At 36.6% G+C, this 26,849-nt stretch overlaps 1 protein-coding gene across 1 annotated transcript in view; it reads right to left on the bottom strand.

Moving 5' to 3' along the window:
- The window catches only part of LOC150082356 (protein CIP2A-like), a 105,000-nt gene extending 82,766 nt beyond the window's left edge, over nt 1-22,234 (bottom strand). Inside the window, exons 1-5 of the mRNA XM_090380494.1 lie at nt 22,167-22,234; nt 14,072-14,173; nt 6,972-7,131; nt 4,762-4,874; nt 1,475-1,569 (exon numbers count right to left, since the gene is read on the bottom strand). Coding sequence (XP_090236620.1) covers nt 1,475-1,569; nt 4,762-4,874; nt 6,972-7,131; nt 14,072-14,173 — 470 coding nt within the window. The 5' untranslated portion in view covers nt 22,167-22,234. The remainder of the gene's footprint in view (nt 1-1,474; nt 1,570-4,761; nt 4,875-6,971; nt 7,132-14,071; nt 14,174-22,166) is intronic.
- Nucleotides 22,235-26,849: the final 4,615 nt, after the last annotated feature.

Raw genomic sequence — 26,849 nt, 5'->3', positions numbered from 1 at the left:
CTAACAGTCAGAAATAGATAAGAAATGGCAGCATGTACTGCATAAATTTCAAGACAATTTATATATGAAAAAACATGTTATTTGTAATGTACTTGAAATGAACCTGAAAACATGTAGATCTATGCATGTAATTATGAAGAGGTTAACCCATCAGCAGTTGCACCACAGTTTCTTTTAAACACAGTTGTGTGGAACCTGATAGTACTCAACTTTATTTTTTATTTCCGGAAAAAGTTCTTTTTTTTAATTCTGCTTGTGGTAAATCAATATTTCTTCTTTCTTAATGAATTATATTACTTATTCTGTGTAATTTTTAAAACAAATTAAATATTTAAAAAATGCTGTCGTTTTTAATATTTTAAATATTTAAAAATGTTTAAAAAAATATAAAAAATATATATATACAGTGGATTCTGGTTATTTGGGCCACCGGTTAATCGGGGCAGCCGTTTATTTGGGGCAAACCTTAAAAAACAGAAACCAATCGAGAAAATAGCCAGGGTTTACTTCACTTAATTGGGACAGCATGCCGTTTAATTGGGGCAGGAGACCGCAGCACTGGAGATTAATGTGACATAGCAGGGTGCACATAGGGGACCTAGCTGTCAACAGCTAGGTCCCTATGTGCACCCTGCTAGGTCCTATATAATACTGTATCTAGGTCGTAGATACAATGCTGTGACAGACAGACAACCGAGTGACAATATAAGGATCCTTCGTTAGACTATGGACCCTAATAAAAGAGGTGACACCACATTAGCAATTTTGCCAGGGAGGTGAAACTACTCATGAAAAAAATGAATACCACAATGATAATCCAGAAAACACTGACTATCTAGTATTCTTATAGATACAAAAATACTGACTCGGGTAGTGTCCATTTTGTATTATATGAATGTAAAATAGTCCCTAATTTTTCATATGCTGTTAAATTGCAAAATAAACTTCATCTTAAGGATTCCTTGAGTGGCAGGATGTGTAGGTAAACTTGTTATTTGAAGATAATAAAGCAATCAAAACATAAGTTGGTATTATTAAGTTTATTTCCAAATTGGAAATATGTACATAATGAAGTCAAACGTTTTGTGGTAGTTTCTTACCACTTCTTCAGTAACAGCTGTCTTTTCAATATCAACATCACAAAAGATTGCTTTGGTCACAAGAACTTTCCAGAACAAAAGTTCGGTTCAGTCACAAGTTCTTGTAACAGAAGTGATCTTTTGTGGCAGTGATACTGCAAAAACAGCTGCTACTGAAGAAGTGGTAAGGAAATACCATGAAGCGTTTGACTCCATTATGTACATATTTTTGATTCGGAAATAAACATAATACCAATTATTTAAATTACTGAAAGTGCTATACAAAATATATATTATAGGAGTTTAGAATATGAAAAATGATGTTCTTTCAACCAAATATTACACAAAAACCAACATAGTAATCTGAAGAAAAAAAGTTTTTCTTAACAACTTACATCTGTCTAAGAAGAGCAAGAATTAAATTTTCCACATGACTTTCAGCATGAGGTATCTTAACACCATAAGTTGCAACTTCTAACAGCTGGAAACACTAAGAACAATGAAATTATTCTGATATTTCAATTTTGAGCTCAACATCAGGGAGACAAATATTAACGTAATTATACACTCATCTTTTAATTTTAATTTCAGAAAAGTTTATATTTCAATAAAAGAGAAAGTGTGATCACAGTTTCTTTTAATTTATACTGTAGCATTTAGAAAAGAAATTGTAAAATCAAAAAGTACTTCTTAAGTTATAAATAAGCAGGGATTAATTCTCATTACCAAAATATTCAGCAATGTTTGGTACCAAAGCAGATGCTTTACTCCTCCCCCAAACTTTTCAGTTAACCCTCTAACTGGTGTGGATGGTATATCTCCTACACCAAAAACAGTAAAACTTATAAATCTAAATATTTATTAGAATTAAATCAGTATGATTCCTCCAGTGTGATATTCACTTTTGATCTCCACAATTAGTTATTTTTTAATTGGAAAAGTTTAGTCATAAAAAATTATTTACAGCATCATTTATGTCAAAAATCATCCAATGCTGTACAGTTGGGAAGTATTTTTGTTTTTGGATAACAATACTGTTGCTACTAATGATGTTATTTGATCTTATTATAATGTTAGAATTAAGAATCAATTTTTAGTTTCCCATTTTGAAATATACTTTGCCTTATTCACAGAAAACTGATTGGTGAAGTAAAGGCACCATACATTTGGATGCCTACTAAACAGTTAACAGAAAGCAAGAGTAATGTATTTTCAGTTTAATCAATTTATTTAATCTCTTTTTCTGTTATAAGGCATCATCAGTTCTATATGGCTGTCTGGTTGATTAGTTTTGAATAGGAGAAAACAAGGCCATGATCTTCATTCCCATCCCTATATTTTGACTCCTTGAAACAACCACTACAAAGGGTACTAGGAAAGTTTTGCAATACATTTGTTTATTTAATTTTTTCAAAGTAATTTCCTCTACATTCAATACACCTCTCCATCCTCCGAAACCAATCTTTAAACCAGTTCTGCCAAGTTTCACTAGGGAGTAAAGCACACTCGTTGTCCCAAGCCCGTAGAAGGTCCTCATCACTGGAAAACCGCCTCCCTTTTAGCTTCATTTTCACATGCGGGAACAGTGCAAAGTCGCAGGGAGCAATGTCTGGACTGTAGGGAGGGTGCTCGAGAAGTTTCAGTCCTGTCGTGGTCAAATATTTGGTGCAGGCTTTGGCGCGGTGAGCTGGAGCATTTTCGTGATGGAGGTACCAGGTGTCCATTCTTGACTTTGGCCGCAGGTTCTTCATAGATCCAATGACTTTAGGCAGGCATTGTTCAGTATACCACTTAGCTGTGACTGTCTTCTGCGTGTCCAAAACGACACGTTCCACAATTCCACTCGATTTGAAAAATACAGCTATCATTTTCTTCTTTACAGATCGGGATTTTCTGACAATTACGGGTGTGTCGTCATCATCAAAGACCCAAACTTTGTTTTGAGCCTTGGTCGGCAGATCGTAATAGTACAGCCAAGTCTCGTCACCTGTCACGATGTTGTTCACATACCGAGATTGTCCCTTATCAAACTTTTTTAACATCTCCCGGCACCAAGTCACACGTCGTGTCATCTGCTCTTCAGTCAGTTGATGCGGCACCCAGAGAGAACAAAGTTTCTTCACGTGCAAATGATCTTGCAGAATCGAACGAATTGCTGGTGCATTTAGGCCCAAAGTATCCTCTATCTGTTGGTAGGTCACTCGCCTGTTTTCGTCGAGCATTTTCCTCGCAGCAGTAACGTTTTCCTCCATAACTGACGTTCGTGGCCTTTCCGGCCTCTCAGAATCCTCCAGAGTGAAATTTCCCCTTTGGAATTCTCTATACCACCTGAATATCGTTGTACGATGTGGACAATCATCATCTAGTGCAAGAGTCATTTCTTCTAAGCACTGGTCTATGGTTAAACCACGCACAAAATTATACCGCAAAACTGTCCTTATCTCATTTCGTGACCACGATGCCATCGCTAGCACTTTACACTCTCACTACTAATGAATAACTGAGCCCATCGACTTGGCGCGGCGGCTACTATGCACGTATGAACGTGTCTCAACATGCAGCAACAAGCAGCTTCCTGTGATTCATTGTTGCGTCATATTGCAAAACTTTCCTAGTACCCTTTGTATTATGTATATCCTGGAAATTACAGCCTCCAAAGACATTCAAGTCCAATGCAAATTTTTTCCTTGTTCCTAGCAACCCATTTATGAATGATATTTAAGTACCCCACGTTCAGTTATTTCTGCTGAGGATTACCTTAAATACAACTGATGTTTCATGCACACTGTGCCTATACATTGTGTTATATAGGCTTTATTGTAAGAATCAATTTCCTGTAAAAATACTACTGCCTCTCAACTGAATACAATGTTAAAAAATATGTATAAAAAATCTTCAGAAATATATTGCAACATCTTACCATTGTATATTATATAATTAATCCCAATTGATAAATAATAATATATAACGACACACAGACACACACACACTATACTGCCAAATGTATCCAACAATCTTCTTTCAATGAAATATTGATGGCAGCAAAATACTCAAGGAGGAAGACTGCTATTACAATTCCGGCAACATCAGTTGAATCACCTGGGTAAAATCCCAGATGATTCAACAATGAAAGATCTACCTATCAACTATTTCAACAATTGTAATTCTTGGATTACTACAAGAAGCTTTGCTATTGACCAACAAGATACAGAACTCATATGAGATGAACAAAAATTGTATGCATCATGAACAAATATTTAGCTCATCCAAAACTAAAGACTAAAAAAATGTGTTTGTATATGCATTAGAATTGAGCAGGTCTGCTGATATACAAAATATCTTTTGAATTTTCATCAAAATGTCATAAGAAGTTTTGCTCTTTTAAAAATCTGGGCGGGATTTCATTTAATGGATTGATGTGGAGTAAAGCTAACCTGAATTTGTGAGAGGATTTTTCTGTTATTTTCTTTAATTTCAAATTTTAATAAAACAGAAGAAAAAGTTTAAATTACTTTTTGATATTGTGTTGTTTCTGTTTCAAATTAACATTTTAAAAAATTTATGATGTCTTACAAATAAATTTCAGCTGTATTAATTAGTATTAATTATTACTTTATTGAAATTTTCTCAATTGTTTAAAAATATGGATCAGTAAGAAAAAAAAAAAAAGAGGAATACCTACTTGCATTATCACAGGGTCTTTTTCTAACACTCCATAATTCTGAGCAAAAGTTGACAAAGCTGAGTAAAGATGAAATGTGTTACACAAGGACTCTCTCAGGTTTCCATTTCTCACTATGGATAAATATATAAATGAATAAATCAATAATGTACCTTACATTATTAACACATATGACTGTTTTTCCTGATCAATTTTTAAAGAAGGATTGTAAAAGTTAAAAGCAAATAATTATTAAAAGTTTCTAATTAATAAATATTGCTTGTAATAAACATTCCAAATGCATCATTATTTGTTAAGCACCACTGCTCTACTCCTGGAGTTATTAAAAATAAAAAAACTCTGATGCAAAAACTTAAACTAGATTGTCAACTTAAATTACATTCTTATTACATATTAAATTCTTCAAATGTAAGGTTATAAAATTGTGGGAAAACAATTACTGTTCCTGAAGTTGTTTCCTATGAGAAAGGAAAAGGGGGGGTACAAACAATTTCCAAGAATGTAATCACAAGGTCATTAAATTTAGATAGGTTTTGTTCAATTACAATGCCTTACAGGACATTATAATTGAACAAAACCTATAACTAAGAGTCAAATTTTCACAGAAGTTTTTGAAAGCAAAGAGTTTCATTATAGTATCTTATCTCCCCAATCTATAAATATAACTGTAAGCAACTGGTGGGCATAAAACGGAAATATACACATGCATGCACTACATACACGGATGGGGGAGGTTGGAAAGTTTTTAGCTCAAAGTTTTTAGGACAATATTGTCAATCTATACTGTGCCTCTTCTTGTGTGTTGATAGAAAATTTCAGGTTTGTAACTATATTCTTCTCCTTTACAGAGGGCATTGAAGTGCAGAAGGTGAATAAAGATGTCAATTGTTCAATTGTTGAGAGAATCAAGCATGTGCAGTCACTGAGTACCTTCATTTAACAGGAATATCAGTGAAAGAAATTCATGAAGCCAAGCAGAAAACATTAGGGGAATCTTGTCCTTCATGTACCATGGTAAAAAAAGTGGGTTGCAGAATATAAGTGTGGATGAGATAGTGTTGAAGATGCACCCCACAGTGGAAGGCATGTTACTGTGCCGAAACATGCAAATATGGATGCCATTCATGACCCGAAAGTGCAAGACTACAGAATAACACTGAATAACGTCGAGACAATATTCAACATCTCCCAAGAGGGAGTTGGACATTGTGGTGAATTTTTTCACTCCTAAAACAGTTTCTTCAAAAGGGTTACTAAAACGTTTCAAGTGCAAAGCCAGTTGGGAAAGTCATGGCATCCGCCTTCTGAGATGCAGAAGTGGCCAAGGTGGATTTCCTGAAACAAGGTGCCACTATCAATGCCGAGTATTTTTTAACTGACAGACATTTCCACAGGAAACTAATAAGCTCAAGAGGGGGGTGGGAAATTGGCCAAAGGTCATATTGCATTAAGACAATGCGTCAGTGCACACACAGCATTTTTGACTCAGGCAACACTGAGTGACTGTGTGTTTGAGCTATTATAGCATCTGTTTGTTTTGTTATTTGGTTTTTAGAAGCATTAGCAACTAAGGCCATATTGCTCCGGGGACATGCGGTGGTCATTCCCTGACCTTCCCACACATTTTCCGTATTTGGTGGTCACAGGCTCAAACCCCAGTCTAACCAAGAAGCGTGTGCTACGCACTGCTGCTCCTGCCCACCTGGCTACGGAGGCACCTATTATAGCATCCATTCTATTCACTAAATTTGGCTCCATCCAACTATTTTCTATTCCCAAATCTCAAAGGTCTTGAAATAGCAGAAATTCAACAATGACAAAGCTGTGATGGATGCAGTTAACAACTGGTTTGATTCAAAATCTGCTGAATTTTGTTTAGCATTAGCAGAGGCATATGATGCAAGAAAGCAAGCTTATACAGCATCAGAAAAAAAAAAAAAAACCTTCCCATTTCAATCCATTTGCTCCAAAAGTTTCTCGACGACTTCTTTGAATTTATTTAAGCTATCAACTTCCACAGTGACAGATGGAGAAAGTTATTAGAAAAGCTAGTGGATTGTGCCAGAAAGTGTGTAGACTTAAGGAAGACTATGTTGAAAAATGTGTTTTTCGCAACTTTCCACCATTCCTTCTATGAGAGGCAAGTAACTTTTCAACTTCCCCTTGTATTTATCTGAACTATTATGCTAATATTAAATGGCAACACTTACCAAGGTTCTGAATAAGGGATAGACTTTTCTGAATTAAATGGGGCTTTGAATCACTTTCCAAAAGGATGCTGACTATGGAATTGATGCATTCTGTTACAGCAAGCTGGCATGGATCAAAGAACTCAAAATCTGAAGTAGCAGCTGTTAGGCCAATAAGTATCTGTGCAAAGTTTTACATCCATCAATTATATTAACAAATAGAATGAAAAAAACAGTTAGAAAGAAAAAATATTTTATATAACACAGACACCTTGAATAAATTATGATAATAATTATTTATTCTAACCAATTATACACAAAATGTTAGTTATAAAATGACAGGAACAAGAAAAATCTATTGCTAAATGTTAAATCTTCTATTAATTCACTCAAAAATTAATACCTTGAAAACCATAAAAGAATGGCAAAAGATTTTACTACTCAGCATATCAAACCCTGAAAATAACACATAAAAATGTTCAACTGACACTATTATTTTAATAACGTATGTAGGCAAAGGAAAATATTTACACGATCAACTAAAGTCTTTTGCCTTTATTTTTATGTACAAATTTTATATATTTTATAAATTTTACATATTAAAAAATTAAAAATTAATTTAATTTTTAAAAATGTTTCTTTACTATGAAAATTTATCAGGTTAGCAGATAACAATGCTTTTATATTAATTTAAGCAAGCTTATGCAGCATCAGCCAAAAAAAAAAAAAAAAAAACCACCACTCCCATTTCACCCCTCCGTTCATTCAAAATACCTGTCCAGCTGAGCCTTAAATTTATTTAGGCTATCAACATCCACAACAAGGGATGGAAGTCTGTTCCACCAACCAACTACCCGCTGGCTAAAGGCAAATTTCCAAACATCTATCCTACATCTGTCTTTCCTCAATTTGAATTTATGCCCTCTCAGGTGATTATTCTGAGCAAGAGGAAGAATCCCATTGGCATTGAGCATGATTAAACCATTCAAGACTTTATACACCTCTATCAGATCACCTCACCGGTGCCTAGTCTCCAGACACTGTAATTTGCAAAACTTAAGCCTTTCATCGTAAGAGCAACCCTTTGTTCCATTCACTAATCTTGTCGCCCTTCTCTGCACTCATTCCAGTAGCTCCTTCTTGAAATGAGGCCTCCAGACCTGTATACAGTACTTAAGGTGTGGCCTGACCATTGCCTTATACAAGGGAATAATCACCTCCTTATCCCTACTTGAAAAATTCCTGTATATCATTGTCAAGACAACATGAGCTACTCTTGCAACCTGTCTGCACTGCTCAGAAAACTTCATATATGCCTGCACAATTACCCCCAGGTCCTTTTCATTCTCTACTACTGTCAGCGTAGTACCACAGAGTTGATACGTTGCTCTGGGGTTACTGATTCCCATATGTAGTACTTTACATTTGTCAATGTTAAACTTCATTTGCCACCTCTCAGCCCATCTACTCAACTTTTCCAGATCCTGTTGCAGCAGCAGCATAGCATCGGTAGTGTCCTTAACAACCCTGCCAACCTTTGAATCATTTGCAAACTTGGACATTAAGCTTGATATACCATCATCAATATCATTTATAAAAACAGAAAAGAACAATGGACCCAACCGTGAGGGACTACACTAATAACATTAGTCCACAATGAGCAGTCTTCATTGATTACCACTCTCTGTCTTCGGCCCCTCAACCATCCCTTTATCCATAGCAGCAATTTGCCTCCAATGCCACACTGCTCCAATTTGTGCAGCAGTCTTCCATGTGCAACAATATCAAAAGCCTTTCTAAGATCCAAATATATAATATCAAAGTTATTCCCTGCATCATAGTATCCAATTAAATTGGTCAGGCAAGACTTTCCCTTAACAAAACCATGCTGTGTCCGAGCTATAACTGAAGTCTTGTCTAGATGATCCTGCAGTGCTTCTTTAACCAGTGCCTCCATTAATTTTCCAGTAAAGGAAGTTAAACTCACAGGTCTATAATTACTTGTGTCAGCCTTTGATGCTCCTTTGTGAATTGGGGTCTCATTTGCACATCTCCAGTCTATGGGTACCTCCCCTGAGTCCAAACAAGCTCTCATAATTAAGGCTAAGGGTTTGCTTACTTCCTTTGCTGCCTCCTTTAATATAACTGGATAGATCCCATCTACCCCAGGTGCCTTTTTTATGCTTACCCTCAACAATTTCTCCTCCACTTTCCTCTCAGTTATTACAAAATCATCTAACTCACTACCAGAGTTTACTTCACCTCTGGCATTCCCCTTGCTGAATGTGTGAATGTAGATGCAAAATACTCATTTAGTTTGTTAGCCACCTGAGCAGGATCCTCAACTGTTGAACCATCAATATCCAGTGGACCAATCTGATTCATCCCTTTCCTACTAGAGTTTACATAGGTAAAGAACTCTTTTCTGTTTTTCTTTGCATCCTTTGCCAAGGATTTCTCATAATCTGCCTTTGCCTGCCTAATCTCCTTTGTGACTTGGTTACAGACCAGCTTATATCTATCATAGGCTTCCATGTCACCCATTAATTTATATGTATCCCATGCATTTTTCATCTCTGCCATATGTCTCATTAGTTCATCTGACATCTATTTAGGCCTAAACCTTGAACAATATTTCTTAGTTGGTATGTAATCTAGTAGCTTCCAAGATAAGTTCTTTGAATGCTTCCCATTTTGATTTGCTGTTGGTAACATCATCAGATGGTCCCACTGTATAGAATTTAAATACTGTCTCGGACCATCGTAGTCACCTTTACGAAAGCAAAAACCCTTCCCTTTACCCCTGATGGTAGTTATCTCTTTGAATAAATCCTACTTCAGCACACTGTGATCACTGCCACCTAGCGGTTCCTTTATCTGCAGATTCTTAATGCATGAAGAATCACTACTAATAATCAGATGAAGAGTATTACTCCCTCTAGTTGCCTCCCAAACATGCTGATGTAGAAAAAATCATCCAATAAATCCACAAAAGCCTTGTTAGTGTGTGAGTGACCAACCTACAAATTCCAGTCAATATCTGAGAAATTAAAATCCCCCATTATAAGACTCTCTGGTTTACTGGCCAACTCTATTTCCCTGTAGTTTCTTATTATACTCATCAGAGTCATTAAGCTTATAGCACACTCCTACTCTCAATTTTGATCTCCCAATGTTTACGTCACACCAAACTGGCTCGACACTGCACTGTCCAGTGATGTCGACTGGCTTCACTTCCTTGGATTTTGTGTTTCTTAACTAATAGCATAACCTCTCCTCCCTTCCTATCCTGTGTATCCTTTCTGTACACCTTGTACTCCCCAAATTCCAGTTCTACATTCCTTATATCTGTGTGACACCACGTCTCTGATATCCCAACAATATATGCCTTTGAAGTTTTGAGGAATACCTCAAATTCATCAAATTTATTTACCAAACTCCTAGTATTGGTGTGCACGCAAGTATACATGCACCTGTTCCTATTCTTAGCTACCCTAACACAACTCATGTGTTTACTTGTACCGCAATGACTCCCAGCAATCTCTGAAATTGCACTGCTATTCCAGTAGCAGTGCAAGAATCACTTTCACCTCTGCCAGTGGCTACTGTTAATCTATTAGTCCTTGTATCATCCCCAAGTTAATCCCCCAAAATTAATATTACTTCCAATGTTTTCCCATACAATTATTGGAACATCTTTATGATTTATTGATATAAGAAAAAAGTTCCGAAACTGCCACCAGGAGGAAATTTGCACTGTATGCAACTAATAGAGTAGGCACAAAGATTGAGATGTCACTATGGTAATCATCTGTGTCCATTATATGCTGAATGTGCAGCATTGCATGGTCAACTATTACCAAAGCACATAACGAGGAACATTAGATGATTTTAAGAAAAGCATCACATGGCATATATTTCTTTCCTCCAACTGAGCTAGAGATTAAATATGACCAAGATACACTATGTATCTTGGTCGTATTTAATGTGCCCTTAAGATATCAATAAAACCAAAAGTCAGAAAGACAGATCTGCAGACAGAGGTGGCCAAATGTTGAACAAGAAATGATATGGTTAACATTAAATGTATTACTAATTCTCATAAAAATAACTGTTTTTTTTTTTTAAACTCTCTCTCTCTCTCTCTCTCACCTGAAGAGCAAGAATCACACGATGATAGAAAAGACCAAAGTGACACTTGGCTGCCACAATACATCACTAGACCACTAGCTCAAACCTTCTTGTAGAAAAATGCCCAATTATGATATTTGCTAAAAAACCTTGACAATTATGAGTTCAAACTGCTATTTAACTGGAAATGAACCTCACTGGTTCACAAGACGTTTCCTGTCCACATGTCATAGGTCTCCATTCTTTCCAGAAACCATACAGCAAAGCTGTTGTGTTGATGATGGGTCAGTTACATTAGTTATTATATCACATGATCTTGTACAGGTATTAATGAATGATAAATCGAAGAACTTGACAAATGGTTGGCCATGGAATGCTATGCTATATAACCAAGAAGATATCAAACTGATTAGAGAGTAGAGGCGAACTGGCCACAGAGCTGGACCAAGGTATTTCCGTGCCTGGGGAAGAAAGATTTTTCAGCACCCTCTTACTAAGAATATATATATTTCTTGCCTCATTGTTCTTCTGTTTTTTGGTGCCCTTAAAGATTGCCACCTTGGGTAAGGGCTCTACTAGCCCATGCCTTAATCCGGCACTGACTGGCCATAAGACTTACTGGGGAAACCCTGGTGTGCCGGAGGCCAGTGTGATTTTGACCATAAACACTAGTATGAGGCTGCTGCAAGTTTTCCCCAGTAAGAATTGTTGACCCAGTCCGCCTATGTTGGAGGGCCAGAACACCATGCCCAAGCACACTTCCTAGAAACAACGATAGTGAAATGGAGGACCACTATCAAGGTCAAGATCACGACCAGACTGATCCCCACAGAAGAGAAATCTACCAGAGAGATGCCCTGAGCCCACCAGCACTAAACCCACTGTCCACCCTGCTCAACAACAGCAAGTACAGATATATCCTAAAAAAAGGTAGGTAGAACCTGTACACCTTCTCACACCTGATATACACAGATGGCATCAAACTATGTGGCAACTGAGAATCAACTCCAACAGCTACTCTGGACCACCAAAGAGCTTAGCATTGATATCAGGATGAAATTTGATCAAGAGAAATGCAAGACCCATGGAATGTATCAAGAAAACTCAGTTGGCCGAAACTACCAGCTGAAGACGGGTGAAGAGATCAAAGCCATGACAGAAGGAAAGATATACAAATATCTGGGAATGATGCAAGCTCAACAACTAGAACACAAAGAGATCAAGGCCTGTCTCACTGAGAAATACCATCAGAGACTGAGAAGTCTGCTAAAATGAAAGATGAATGGTAGGAACATGGTCACAGCTATAAACACCTATATATGCTCAATACTAAAAAATACTCCCTTTTGAGATCATAGATTGGACCAATACCAAGCTCACGAAGATTATGAGATAAACCAAGATAATGACCAAGAGATATCAACACCACCCGAAGTCTGACATAAAGAGACCAACCATAACCTGGAAAGAAGGAAGGAGGAGTTTGACAGACCTCACTGAACAACAGAAGAAGGTGATTAAGACCTGAGGGATTTCTTCCAAGAAAACACAAGTTTTTTGTTTGTTATTTGGTTTTTAGGAGCATTAGCAACTAAGGCCATATTGCTCCGGGGATATGCAGTGGTCATTCCCCGACCTTTCGCATCCTCCGTATTTGGTGGTCACAGGCTCAAATCCCGTGTCTAATCAAGAAGCATGTGCTACGCACTGCTGCTCTTGCCCACCTGGCTATGGAGGTGCCGAAAACACAGTGCCAATCTATCAAGCCATAAGGAAGACAGGCAAATGGCATACACTGCTCAACCTCAACAAGGTGACTCTGCTCACAGACAGAAGAAACAAAGAAAAAGATGATCAAAGAATGCACTCCAAGGCAGACACTACAATGACCTTAATCAGATTACGTGAATAAGTAGCACACGCTCTTTGAGTAGACCGGGGTTCAAGCCCCTGACTGCTGAATACGGTTGATCTGCCAACCCGCACTGGAACAGCGTGGCAGATTATGGTCCATTTCCCTCAGCATGAATTGTTGAGGAGGCTTCCATCCTGCAGTGGGTTGATAATGGCTGCACTTTACTTTTTTTTTTTATGTGAATAAGATGGCTTCCAATGCATGGCTCATGAGCAGGAGACTCTTCCTCAAGACTGGAGGATTTATGCCTGACATCCAAGACCAGGTAATGAACACCAGGAACTACAGGAAATACATTGCTAAGGACCCCAGAGTCACAGATAACTCACACTGACGATGCAACCTGGCCACAGAAACAATCCAGCACATCATCACAGGATGCAGGGTGATCACTTAGATGGAATACATTTATAGGTACTCACAAAATATATCAGATACCAGTTGATCAAAGAAAGTGTACTGTATTACAAGTATGAACCCCAGACTGTACTAGAGACCCTACTCACAAACTATACTGGGACTGTGGCATAACAGCAGAATGATATGGTGACCAAAGTCAAAGAAATGTGGCATATGGAACAAGTAATGGCCATCCAATCACTGTGTCAACCATTGGGTGCAAATGAGCCTTCATAAGAACCTAGCATCAATTGTCCTCCTAGAGAACACTTACATGCAACTCCAGAAAGCCATGATCCTGAATATCTATAGGGTAGTCAGAGAGTTCCTTGACAACAGTAATAATAATAACAATAGTAACCAGACACAACCAACTGTCCTATGCACCAGGTACCAGTATCTGTCATGGGGTGGAAAAAAATCCCACAGGTAGAAAAAGTCATAACAATAATAATGCTAGGTATATGTCTCAGGATTACTTGATGATGGAAAATACTCATATGAATACCTATCATCAAGTGCGTAATACATTTTCTTTTGGAAATTGGTATTTCCGGTTTGTCTAAAAAAATCCTTAAATTACAAAATTAAACTAAACTCCGTAGCATATGAATAATTTAAAATAAAATAAATTAAGAAAATAGAGAAATCTATAAATCATAATAATGAAACTTACATCTAGATTCCTCTGCAAATGTAGTACGTTATGTTCAGATGGACTGTTTATGTACTGATTAGCGGCTATTACAAAAGCCCTTAAGATACTAGTAGTTTCCATCTGCAGAAATAAGACCCGTGAAAGAATTTCTATAAAACAATTATTCTCAATTATTTTATTTATACAACTGATAAGTAAATTTTAATAAATCATCATGGTTTATTAACATTTAATAAATAAATTTTAATAAACCATACATATGATAATTACAAATCGTATGCATGGCACTTATTCTAAAACTGTTATAATAATCATTTCAGTAATGCAACATGTGTAAGGTAGCTAAAGCAATAATAAAATTAAAAATTTCTTGGTTATGGATCATACTGAAATTTTCTAAACAGTATTAGCATGAAACTTGTTATAGAATAAACAAAGACTAAAGAACTGATGGAAAAATCATCTTGTTGTGAGGCCATCCTACTTCAGTACCCAACTCATGCACACAACATTTTTGTAGTAAAGGTTGCATCCTTAAAGTGTATTTTCAGCCAGTAGTGTATAGGTTGAAAGGTTACACAATGCACATAATGAAGCCAGAAAAGTGTGTGGGGTGGGAGAATATCAAACATCAGCTTTCATGTTCGAGCATAATACCCATAATGGAGTTTCAGGTGTGAAACTCCATTATGGGTAGTATGCTGACTTCTAATTTTCATTTGGTTTCCTTAAAAAAATAATTGTTTTTCACATAAGTGATATCTCATAGCCAATTTTACTGAGAGTAAAAATGGGAATATTTAATAAAATGCAAGAGCAACAGTACTTCAAAGATGAATATGCCAAACTTTGTTATGTTTATAATTTCTACTATATTCTCCATGTAGAACAGGAAGCTTCATCAACTATCTCCATTCACACAACTGTTAATCAGTTTCTAATTCCCTACTACTGTATGCTCCTAATATTTTCAGACACTGACGAAGATATAACAAGTTAGATATCAAATTTTTCTGATGATACAAAAGATGGGGAGGGGTAATAAATGACATTACCATATGTTTGTTATGTTGTTATCTGGTTTTTAGGAGCATTAGCAACTAAGGCCATATTGCTCCGGGGATATGCGGTGGTCATTCTCTGACCTTTCCGCATCCTCTGTATTTGGTGGGCATGGGCTCGAACCCCGGTCTAATCAAGAAGCGTGTGCTACGCACTGCTGCTCCTGTCTACCTGGCTACGGAGGCGCCACATTACCATACCTGCTAATTTTCAGAAATTTGAATTTATAAAACTTTTAATACAGATCTGCATTTAAGCCAGAATGTAACGGAATGCAATTCCAGTAAATTTCTTCCAAATTAAGAACTACACTAGTGGCATTAATACTTGTTATATTGGTCAGCATTCCTTTTTACTTTCTTTTCTGCCACTATATTCAAAAGTTTATTGGTCAGCCATTTAGGACATTGCCTTGAACCAGAGGTTCCCAAACTTTCTCGGTTCACAGCACCCTTAGTGTCCCAATAATTTTTTCATGGCACCCCTAGGCCAAAAGAAATACCTAACAGTGGTTTTCGACCTTTTAATATATACCTATATAATAATTTTATTCTTTATATAGAGGTACTAAATAAAGATCACCACAAAATTAAAAAGATACGGTACAATAGATACCATACACCTTTTTATAATGAAATAAACATACAAATTTTAAAAAATAATAACTTTAAGTAACTTAAACCCAAATTACACGGCACCCCAAGAATGTTGTTGCGGCACCCTAGTGTGCCGCTTCACCCTGGTTAAAAACTACTGCCTTGAACTATACCTTTTCATTGGTATAAATAGGTGTGAAAGTGAATATGTTCTTAAACATTTCCCATTTATTACACACGTTCCAACTATTCCAATGATTCCACCAAACAGATTTCAAAGAGCTCTTAATAGCATCACAAATCCCCCTTAAGAAAGCTGATCTTCTTTAGATAAAGCAACTTCTTTGAAAATTCCTGTACCAAGAGGTTGTGATTTTCTCACTTTAAAATGTTTTATGTCAGGTCTAGAGTGCTTAGTGGAGAACAAGTCAAGAATATTTCCCCTTGTGGCTTCCCTAATTTGTTGGTTACTATTTATAGAGGAGCTCGCTCACACACACTGAAATGGTTCAGGTGGTATGGGCAGAAGATTTTGCACATCCTACATTTTACAGACCTTGCCCTATTGGATTACCTCTTTAATACACTGAAAGGACATCTGCTAGAGGAAGAAATCTGTAAATGAAGATTTTACAGCAGTTACTACTCAACTTCAAATGACTCAGATTACTTTACAGCAGATATTCACAACCTGATCAACTGGCAGGACAAAGTACATAACTGTCATGGAAATTAAAAAATAATGTAATACTTCCTCTTATGCACACAGTATCCATCTATCAATAAACAAACTGACATTTATCATGTACTGCACTTCATGGATTCTCTAAATACCATTTGCCATATGATGTGGAACAGAAAATGAAGTGTCTGTGTTCCCTTCCAAATATGGGAAATGGATATCATGTGTGCTTGATAATTTTTATTATATTCTCCATGTAAACTGGATGTGTCATCAATTCCATTCATGCAACTTTTAATCAGTTTCTAGTGTTTTGCTACAGTATAGGCACTAGCAGCATGTCTCACTTCACTTCCTCACCACAATACAAAATATATCCATTCTATTATGCAAAGTGTATTTTAAAAGTTTCTGGCCTACCATATATTAGAGTCCTTTACTTGATACATTTCATCATTTGAAAATAAAACAAGCACGATAATATTAAACTGCAAACATTTATACAAGTGCAATCCAATTTTCATAGTATAATCTTAAATATTATTATTTTTTAAGGTTTAAAAAAAAGCCATGTGTCCACTCAAACAATAATTTCAAAAAAGGGAGCCATGCAGTAATGAAATACTTTTTTTCTTTTTTTTTTTTTCATTGAAAGGAAAGGAAGCAAATTCGATGGAGACAATGTATAATAATTGTCCATTGCATAGCACCACCGAGAAATGGGTTGCCAAATTCAAATGAGAAAATAGAATCATGAAAGATCAACTCCCCCTCCAAATAACCCATGAATATGTCAACTACAGAAAATACTAATGTCATTTATGGCCATTAATAATCTAATTTATTTTCAATACATAAAAAAGACTAATTTATTCATTAGCCCACAAAACAATTGAGAAAGAACACATTTCAGCAAAATGGGTAGCAAACGATTTAAATACAGTCCTGAGGAGAGAACAGGCAAATTGTGCAAAAACAATTCTCAAAATTTTCACAGTTCAAATAATTGGTGGTGATGGCTGAAACTTGGAATCATTACTATGATCCAGAGATCAAACAATAAATAGTCCATGGTGTGGCATCATAAATGACCTCACCACAAGAAATTTCAAAGGATGCTATCAGCTAAGAAGGTAATGGGGTCAGTTTATCAAGACAAAAAAGACAATATTCATTGATTACCATCAAAAGAGTAAATCTATTATGGGCAGATATTATTCTACAGAAGATTGCAGGAATATTTCTATTTTTACTTGAAATCAAATCAAAATTCACTTTATCCGTGATGTGGAAATTCTACTCATCAGCAGAAAGTGAAGATCTCTCTATGACTGAAATCAAATGCTGGAAAAGTACAAATTTTGATTTGATTTCAACTACTTCAGCTACCCAAGAAATCCTATAGTACTGTACAGTGTAGGCCAAATGTGGCCCAATTCTAAAGGTTAAAGGTATACATACAGTGATGTCTTTAAATGGAGGTTTCATTTCCATACACTGTTTGGCTGTTCATTTAGACTTGGGATTTCTAACGAGGTCAATATTGACTCCTGGAGATCAGTTGTCTTGAAAGAGGAGTCAATACATGCCACAGGGTCAATAGGCAAATTATATAATAATAAAAATAACTATCCTAAATTACAAAAACTACAGCAGAACTTTCCCAAGTTCTTATCTAGTTGTTCAGCCACATTAATAATTTTACTGAGAAAAACAAAAACCAAATAATAATTTTTACTGTTTTTTTTTTTTTTGTCACTAAATTACAGTAACTGGTAAATAAACATGAACTGATTGTTACTTACCTATTTATTACAATTATTTTATATTTTTATTAAATAATTAATTGTATTATTTTACATTATATTTTTATTAATGGATTTTTCTTATAATCCATCCATTAAAATTAAAATGTATTTTTTAGATGAGGAGTCAATAAGGGAAAAATGCATTTTTTAGAGGGATCGGCAAGTAAAAAAAAGGTTGGGGACCCCTGAGTTAGACAACATACATTATTCACAGTTTACATGTTTGCTAATAGAGAACACCACCCAGTCAATGAGATGCCAGTAAGTTTTGAAACAGCTGCCTTGGAGGAGTCAAAGATTTTTAAATCTAGAGTGGTTTGCATTTCTGGTTATCCTACTTTCAATAGGCAGAACCATGGATAATGGTATTTGTATCCAAGTTGAACATAAGCCCAAGCCACAAAGTTGAATACTCAGCTCTAAGTGAGAATAGAAATCTATGTAATCAACATCAACTACAGCTAAAGCATACAATTTTTATTTAATATTATTCATTCTTAATAAGAAAGAATAGGTTTAAATTAAAATCTGTATGCTGAAATTTCATGAGAAAATAAAGGCAAATAATCAGTAGAAAATTCTCTAGAAGGTCCCTCTGCTCTCAGTCACAAGGCTTACATAACCATGCAGATAATCAATGATTTAGATTATGATTTGCTGTCACGCTCGTCCTATTCAACCTGTGTCCTCCTGCCTTCAGATTATTCCTACATTGTAAAGAAACATTTGAAAAGATGATATTTTGGGGAAAATAATAATGATATGCAAGTAAATGAGTCCAAATTAGCCCACAAAGAATTGAGCACAAAAAAAATTTTCAAAAAAATTAGTACCAAAAGATTTAAATGCAGATCAGAAGAGGGAGCAATTGCCAAAGTTTTCCAGACAGCTGGTGACATGAGTGAAACTTAGATTCATTGCTATGAGCCAGAGATCAAACAACAGTCCATGGTGTGGCATTAGCATTAGTAGAGGCATATGATGCAAGTCTGAAACTGAAACGTAAAATAATGAACCAATGTATACTCCCCACCATGACTTATGGAAGTGAAACTTGGGCACTCACCAAAAGAATGGAAGAGAAGCTAAGAACTACACAGCGAAGAATGGAACGAATTATATTGGGAATCAGACTGTTAGATAAGAAGAGAAACACATGGATTAGGCAGCAAACTCAAGTAAAGGACATTCTTATCAAAACTAAAGAACTAAAATGGTCCTGGGCAGGACACATAGCTCGAAGACATGATGACAGATGGACTAAGAAAATAACAGAATGGTACCCAAGAGGAGCTAGAAGAAAACCTGGAAGACAAAGGCGGAGATGGATAGATGAAATTCATGAGTTTTTGAGTAGTAAATGGATGGCCAGTGCTCAAAACAGAAGGAACTGGAAAGTTGCTGGAGAGGCCTTCATCCTGCAGTGGATTGAGAATGGCTGATGATGATGCAAGAAAGCAAGCTTATTCAGCATCAGCCAAAAAAAAAAAAAAAAAAAAAACCCCACTCCCATTTCACCCCTCCGTTCGTTCGAAATACCTGTCCAGTTGAGCTTTAAATTTGTTTAGGCTATCAACTTCAACAACAAGTGATGGAAGTCGGTTCCACCAACCAACCACCCGCTGGCCAAAGGCAAATTTCCGCACATCTATCCGACATTCGTCCTTCAATTTGAATTTATGCCCTCTGAGATGATTATTCTGAGCAAGATGAAGAATCCCATTGGCATTGAGCATGCTCAAACCATTCAAAGCCTTATACACCTCTATCAGATCACCTCGCCGGTGCCTAGTCTCCAGACTGTAATTTGCAAAACTTAAGCCTTTCTTCGTAAGAGCAACCCTTTGTTCCATTCACTAATCTTGTTGCCCTTCTCTGTACCCGTTCCAGCAGCTCTACATCCTTCTTGAAATGAGGCCTCCAGACCTGTATACAGTACTCAAGATGTGGCCTAACCATTGCCTTATACAATGGAATAATCACCTCCTTATCCCTGCTAGAAAAATTCCTGTATATCATTGACAAGACACCATGAGCTACTCTTGCAGCTCGTCTGCACTGCTCAGAGAACTTCATATCTGCCTGCACAATTACCCCCAGGTCCTTTTCATTCTCCACCACTGTCAGTGTAGTACCGCAGAATGAAGGATTGCATTGCAAGAAGTGGTGGCCAGAGAACCAAGCCAGTAGGGATGTAATAAAAATATTGCACCACACGTGTAGCCTTCTGTGTTGAATAAAGGTCAATTCATTTCCAGACTGCTTCATTCTTTCTATAGTAGGCCAGAAATTATCCCAAATACCTCTTGCATATGTTATTTTACACATTGTAACCTTCTATAAATGGGAATTTTAATATAAGTTCTGAACCTCAGCAGCACAGAAATGCAAATAACAGGTCTTTTCAGATAAATTAAGTTGAAATGAATATGTAGAACAAATACAAATCTGCATTTCAGAGGGCAGAAAGGAGTGGGAATGACTTCTCTCCGCACTAGAAAGTTGGAATTGTATACAGAATTTTACAGAAATAGAATTTTTGTAAAATTCTATTCACAATGATGTATAAAATACATTGCTAAAATGTATTTTAGTAAAAAAGTACAAAGTCCTTAAAATTTTCTTTTTCTTTCTTTTTACAATGCTAGTATCAAGCAGGAGCTCACATCCAGTGAGTATGGGCCTTGGAAATGTAAATCATCATTCTTCTCTTTCTTGGTGATTCCTTTCTATTTTTACTCTCTCTGTCTCTCTCTCTCTCTCAGGGTAACTAGGAAATATTTTTGGGTGGTGCGGCATATGCCTCAGGCTTCCTTGCATCACATGGATAATAATAATGATCTATTCATATGTAATAAATTGATCCAGTTAATACTTATGAAATTTTTTTATACATGTGAGATAGTAATAGTAATAGAAGCATGTGATGCAAGAAAGCAAGTGTACGAGCTTATGTAGAATCAGCCAAAAAAAAAAAAAAACATTCACACAACCATTCCCTCTAAATGTTTGTCCAGCAATTAACCACCTGCTGGCTAAAGGCAAATTTCCACACATCTATTCTACAACTGTCTTTTCTCAATTTGAATTTATGCCCCCTTAGGTTCATAATCTGAGAAGTGAAAGAATCCCATCAGGATTCAGCGTGCTCAACCATTCAAGGCCTTATACATCTCAATCAGATCACCTCGCAGGTGCCTAGTCTCCAGCCGCTGCAATTTGCAGAACTTAACTCTCTATTGGTAAGGGGATCCCTTCATTCTCCTCACCAATCTTGTTGCCCTTCTCTACACGCTCAAGAAAATCTACACACTTCCTAAAATGAGGTCTCCAGACAGAGGCGGATTTAACGGTGGGCGCACGCCCTGGGCCCCGACTTCTGAAGGGCCCATGCAAAACCCCAACAAATTAGTTGAACATATTAGTTCAAAACTTTGTGATTATTATTATGCTATTATTAATTATATTATACATATATTATATTCAAATTTTATTGGAAATAAAACATTAATAGTATATAATATTTTTTATTTATTTAAAAAAATGGTTAACATGTATTTCTATTTTCCCTGTCTCTCTCTCTTTTTTTTTAAGGGCCCAATATTTTCTTCTGCGCCCGGGGCCTCAACCGACCTTAATCCGCTCCTGTCTCCAGACCTGTGCCTCACTGCTGCGTCACATGCTGTTCATTCTAAAGTTCATTCTCTTTCCATGTAAAATACATATCAAGAACGTGGTCCTAATTTCAATTTACATGTACTTTATTTTGTGTTATTTTATTTTTATTATTGTGTTGCTTTATCAAATTCTCTAGAACACTTGTATGTTTTAGCGCTTACATTAAAATTTATATACGTTAAAAATAACTAACCAAGTAATTTAAATAATAGTAATAATAATAATGTCCAACTGCAGTGCCCCATGAAATCAAGGTGCAACAATAAAGGAACGTAAATAATAATCACCTTGATAGACAACTTTTCAGATATATGATGGTTCTATTATGGGCGATTTTAACTTCCTCTTATACTTGGAAAATAAGAATTCTTTAATTCATCAATTTGAATCCTTTACATTTGTTGTTTAGGCCAACGCAATTTAAAAAAAGAAATTTCAAATAATTATACTCGTGATCTATGCAGACAAGGACATAAATATTACACGATCACAATATACATAACAATAATATCTTATTAAAGTAGACTCAAAATAAAAAATTAAAAGTCTCACAAATTCGTTATTGACTACCTTTCACCTAAACAAACACACATTACACCAAGGATATTTAACTTTTTGATTTGAAGCGGAAAACGTGACGCATGCGCAGAAAAGAGTGTTACCATCGATAAAATAGAAAGTCCACCAATGCACAACAGCAATTTGACAAAATATATCAAACGAAGAATATGGTAAAAAATTAAATTGATGTTAGAGTTATAAAATTTGTGGGTAGAAACTACACTTTTAGAACGTTCGCATTCAATTAATTTTTAATTAGAATGTTCTAAAACTGATGAGTTTCTAATCATAATTTTCAGTTTACCATTATGATATCGGTAAATTGTCTTCCTCTCACGTAGTAGTAGTAGTAGGAGTAGTAGTGGCTTGTGATGCAAGAAAGCAGTGTATGAGCTTATGCAGCATCAGCCAAAAAAAAAAAAAAAAAAAATCACACCATTCCCTCCAAATGCCTGTCCAGTTCCTCCTTAAATTTATTCAACCTATCAACTTCCACAACGACAGATGGATGTTTGTTCCAGCAATTAACCACCCGCTGGCTAAAGGCAAATTTCCGCACATCTATTTTACATCTGTCCTTTCTTAATTTGAATTTATGCCCCCCTTAGGTTCGTAATCTGAACAAGTGGAAGGATCCCATCAGAATTCAGATGCTCAACCCATTCAAGGCCTTATACACCTCAATCAGATCACCGCACAGGTGCCTAGTCTCCAGCCACTGCAATTTGCAGAACTTAAGCCTCTCTTGGTAAGAGGGTCCCTTCATTCCCCTCACCTTGCCCTTCTCTGTACACGCTCAAGCAAATCTACATCCTTCCTAAAATTAGGACTCCAGACCTGTACGCAGTACTCAAGGCGTGGCCTGACCATTGCCTTATACAGAGGAACAATCACCTCCTTTTCCCTGCTAGCAAAATTCCTATATATCATTGACAAAACCTCATGACCTGCCCTGGCAGCCTGTCTGCATTGCTCAGAAAACTTCTTATCTGACTGCACAATTACTCCCGGGTCTTTTTCATTTTCTACCACCTTAAGTGTAGCACCGCACAGTTGGTACGTTTCTCTAGGGTTACTTCTACCCATATGCAGTACTTTGCATTTGTCAAGGTTAAACTTCAGTTGCCACTTCTTAGCCCATTTGCCCAAATTATCTAGATCCTGTTGCAGTAGCACACTGCCATTACTGTCATTAACAACCCTGCGAACCTTTGTATCATCTGCAAACTTCGACATTAAGCCTGATATACCTTCATCAATATCATTGATAAATATACAAAACAACTGTGGACCCAACACCGAACCCTGTGGGACTCCACTAATAACATTAGTCCACGAAGAGCAGCACCCATTAATTACCACCCTCTGTCTTCTCCCACTTAACCATCCTTTTATCCATTGTAGCAACTTACCCTTAATACCATTCTGCTCCAATTTGTACAATAGTCTTCCATGCGCAACAGTGTCAAAAGCTTTCCTGAAATTCAAATATATGATATCAAAATTATTTTTTGCATCCAGTTCCTTTGTAACCACATCATAATATCCTATCAAATTTGTCAGACAAGACTTTCCCTTACCAAACCCATGCTGTGTCTGAATTATTGCTGCAGTCTTGTCTAGATGATCCTGCAATGCAACTTTAACCAGCGACTCTATTATTTTACCCCGAACAGAAGTTAAACTAACTGGTCTGGAATTACTCGTGTCACCCTTCGATCCCCCTTTGTGAATTGGGGATACATTTGCACATCTCCAGTCCGTGGGAACCTCCCCTGAGTCCAATGATGCTCTCATAATCATGGCTAAGGGTTTGCTTAGTTGCTTTGCCGCCTCCTTTAATATAACTGGATAGATCCCATCCACCCCAGGTGCTTTTCTTATGTTTAACTTCAACAATTTCTCCTCCACTTTGCTCTCAGTTATTACAAAATCATTAAGTATTACAATTTGATAACCTTCTGCCATTTTCAAACCTTAATAATTCCTCATGTGTGAATGTACAAATGCAAAATACTTATTCAGTTTGTTTTCTATTTGAGCAGAATCATCAACAGTCGAACCATCGATGTCAAGTGGACCAATCAGATTCATCCCCTTCCTTTTAGAGTTTATATAAGTAAAGAAATCCTTGCTGTTTTTCTTAGCATCTTTTGCCAAGGATTTTTCGTAATCTGCCTTCGCCTGCCTAACCTCCTTTGTGATCTGATTACAGACTAGCTTATATCTGCCATAGGCTTCTGAGTCGCTTGATAATTTATATGCATCCCATGCATTTTTCTTCCCTGTTACGAGTCTCATTAGTTCATTAGATAACCATTTAGGCCTAAACCTTGAACAAGAAATATTAATATAATAATAATAATAATAATAATAATAATAATAATAATAATAATAATAATAATAATAATATTTCTTAATAGGTATGAAACGTTTAGTAGCATCCATGATTAATTCCTTGAATGCTTCCCACTTAGAATTTACTGTTGGTAACATCGTCAGTTGATCCCACTGTAAAGAATTTAAAAACTTTCTGAGACCACTGTACTTACTTTTACGGAAGCAAAAACCCTTTATTTTACTCTTGATGGTAATTAAATCTTTAAGTAAATCCCACATCACTACACTGTGATCACTGCCACCTAGTGGTTCCTTTATCTGCAAATTCTTAATACACGAACGATCACTGCTTATAACCAGATCAAGAGTATTACTCTGTCTGGTTGCCTCTCGAACATGCTGCTGCAGAAAACAATCATCCAATAAATCCACAAAAGTCTGACTAGCGTGTGAGTGACCAACCCACAAGTTCCAGTCAATATCTGGGAAGTTAAAATCCCCCATTATAAGACATTCTGATTTACTAGCCCACTCTATTTCTCTGTTCAATTGTTCATTGTACTCATTCGAGTCATTAGGCCTATAACACACTCCTACTCTTATTTTTGCTTTCGCAGTGCTTATGTCACACCAAAATGACTCAACAGTGCACTGTTCATCTATATCAACTGGATGCACTTCTTTTGATTTTATGTTTTTTTAATTAACAGCATAACACCTCCTCCCTTTCTATCCTGTCTGTCCTTTCTGTACACATTGTACTCCCCAAATTCCAGTTCTGCATTCCTTATATCTGTGTGACACCACGTCTCTGCTGTCCCAACAATATCCGCCTTTGATGTCTTGACCAACACTTCAAATTCATCGAATTTATTTACTATACTTCTAGTATTGGTATACATGCTCCTATTCCTATTCCTAGTTACCCTAACACATCCCATATACACACCTATTTCAGGATGACTGCCATCCGTCCATGAAACCCCCAATACCCCTCGCTCCAGGTCGTAATGTCTCATGTGTTGTCCTTTTCTTAATTAAACTCCTCCTACGACTCAGATGACATGGTTTTCATCAATAGTTTAATCTAATTCAGAGCTCGATAAAACTGTTATTGGTATTATTAGTAGTAGTAGCATCAGCAAAAAAAAAAAAAAAAAAAACACTCCCTCATCACATGTACTTCCCTCCAATATTTATCGAGTTCTTCACTGAATTTATTATACTATCCACTTCCACAAAACCAGATGGAAGTTTGTTCCAGCATTGAACCAGACTCGTGCTGAAGGCAAACCTCTGCACATCTATCCTGCAATCATGGTTCCTCAATTTGAATTTTTGCCCCCTCGCGCTTGCAGTCTGAGCAAGAGGGAGAATGACATCACTATTGAGAATGCTCAATCCATTCAATGCCTTAACAACTTCAATGAGATCATCTCGCTGGTGCCTGGTCTCCAGATGCTGCCATTCGCAGAACTGAAGCCTGTTTTGGTAGGACCACCCTTTCGTACACTTCACCAATCTCTTTTCCCGTCTCTGCACCCATTCCAGCATATCTACATCCTTCGTAAAGTTAGGCCTCAGTACCGGTGTGCCGTACTCAAGATGTGGCCTAAAAATTGCCTTATACAAGGAGATAATCACCTCTCTATCAGTGCTAGCAAAGTTCCCGTATATCACAGATCATCATGAACGGTCCTGGAAGCCTGTCTGGATTGTTCAGAGAACTTCATATCTAACGACACAATAACACCCATGTCTTTTTCATTTTTCGCTGTCCTCAGCATAGGAAAATGTAAATAGGAAATAGGACAGTATTACAGAGTTGGTACATTAATCTGGGTTTATTTCTACTCATATGCATCACCTCATATGTGTCAATGATAGACTTGCCCTGCCATTTCCCAACCTATCTGCCTAACTTTTTTAAACTCTTGTTTGCTGTAACTTACCTTGGTTATTGTCAAAAGCCACTGTGCTAACCTTTTTATCCTTAGCGTTTTGGAAGCATCAGCGATAAAGGCCATATTGCTCTGTATATACTGTCAATTGCGAGAGTTCTGTGGTCG

This window comes from Mastigoproctus giganteus, chromosome 8 (assembly GCF_048544385.1).
Source record: "Mastigoproctus giganteus isolate SK-2022 chromosome 8, ASM4854438v1, whole genome shotgun sequence".
In the NCBI taxonomy this organism is placed as follows: domain Eukaryota; kingdom Metazoa; phylum Arthropoda; class Arachnida; order Uropygi; family Thelyphonidae; genus Mastigoproctus; species Mastigoproctus giganteus.
The sequence above is the reverse complement of the archived record's forward strand: the minus strand, read 5'-3'. Positions and strand labels throughout refer to the sequence as shown.